Genomic DNA, 422 nt, shown 5'->3' on the forward strand with positions numbered 1-422 from the left:
GGCTACGGGTCTGGCGGGCATCGGGGGACCCAGCCAGTGGCCCGGGGCTGGACGGGCTCTCGGACACGGAGTTGGACCGTGGCTCTCCGCCGTTTTCCTGGGGGGGAGCAGGGAGCGAGCGTGAGCGGGACAGCTCCAGTCCTGGGGTTTGGGAACGACCCCCAGACCTGCGAGTCCTGCCTTGGAGGCCGCAAAATCCATCCTCCCCGCACATAATCCCCGGCGAGCTCCAGGCTCATAAATACCTTTAGTGCAGCCCATCCAGGGCGAGGAAGGATTAAACCCCGGCCTGACTGCCCTGGCTTTAGCCGGGGGGGGGTGAGGAGGAGGAGGAGGGGGGGGGCAGCCGCAGGCTGGATGCTACGTCCCTGCAGCATGAGGGCTCCCAGCCCCGCACCGCCATGAGGGTGGGGGAGGAGGGG

At 68.2% G+C, this 422-nt stretch overlaps 1 protein-coding gene across 1 annotated transcript in view; it reads right to left on the reverse strand.

Annotated features, from left to right (window-relative positions):
• SLC9A3R1 (SLC9A3 regulator 1) overlaps nucleotides 1–422 on the reverse strand; it is a 9,388-nt gene that overhangs the window by 324 nt on the left and 8,642 nt on the right. The window contains exon 5 of the mRNA XM_035893378.1: nucleotides 7–97. Coding sequence (XP_035749271.1) covers nucleotides 7–97 — 91 coding nt within the window. The remainder of the gene's footprint in view (nucleotides 1–6; nucleotides 98–422) is intronic.

The sequence above is a fragment of the Egretta garzetta genome, unplaced genomic scaffold (genome assembly GCF_000687185.1).
Source record: "Egretta garzetta isolate BGI_Z169 unplaced genomic scaffold, ASM68718v1 scaffold34, whole genome shotgun sequence".
In the NCBI taxonomy this organism is placed as follows: domain Eukaryota; kingdom Metazoa; phylum Chordata; class Aves; order Pelecaniformes; family Ardeidae; genus Egretta; species Egretta garzetta.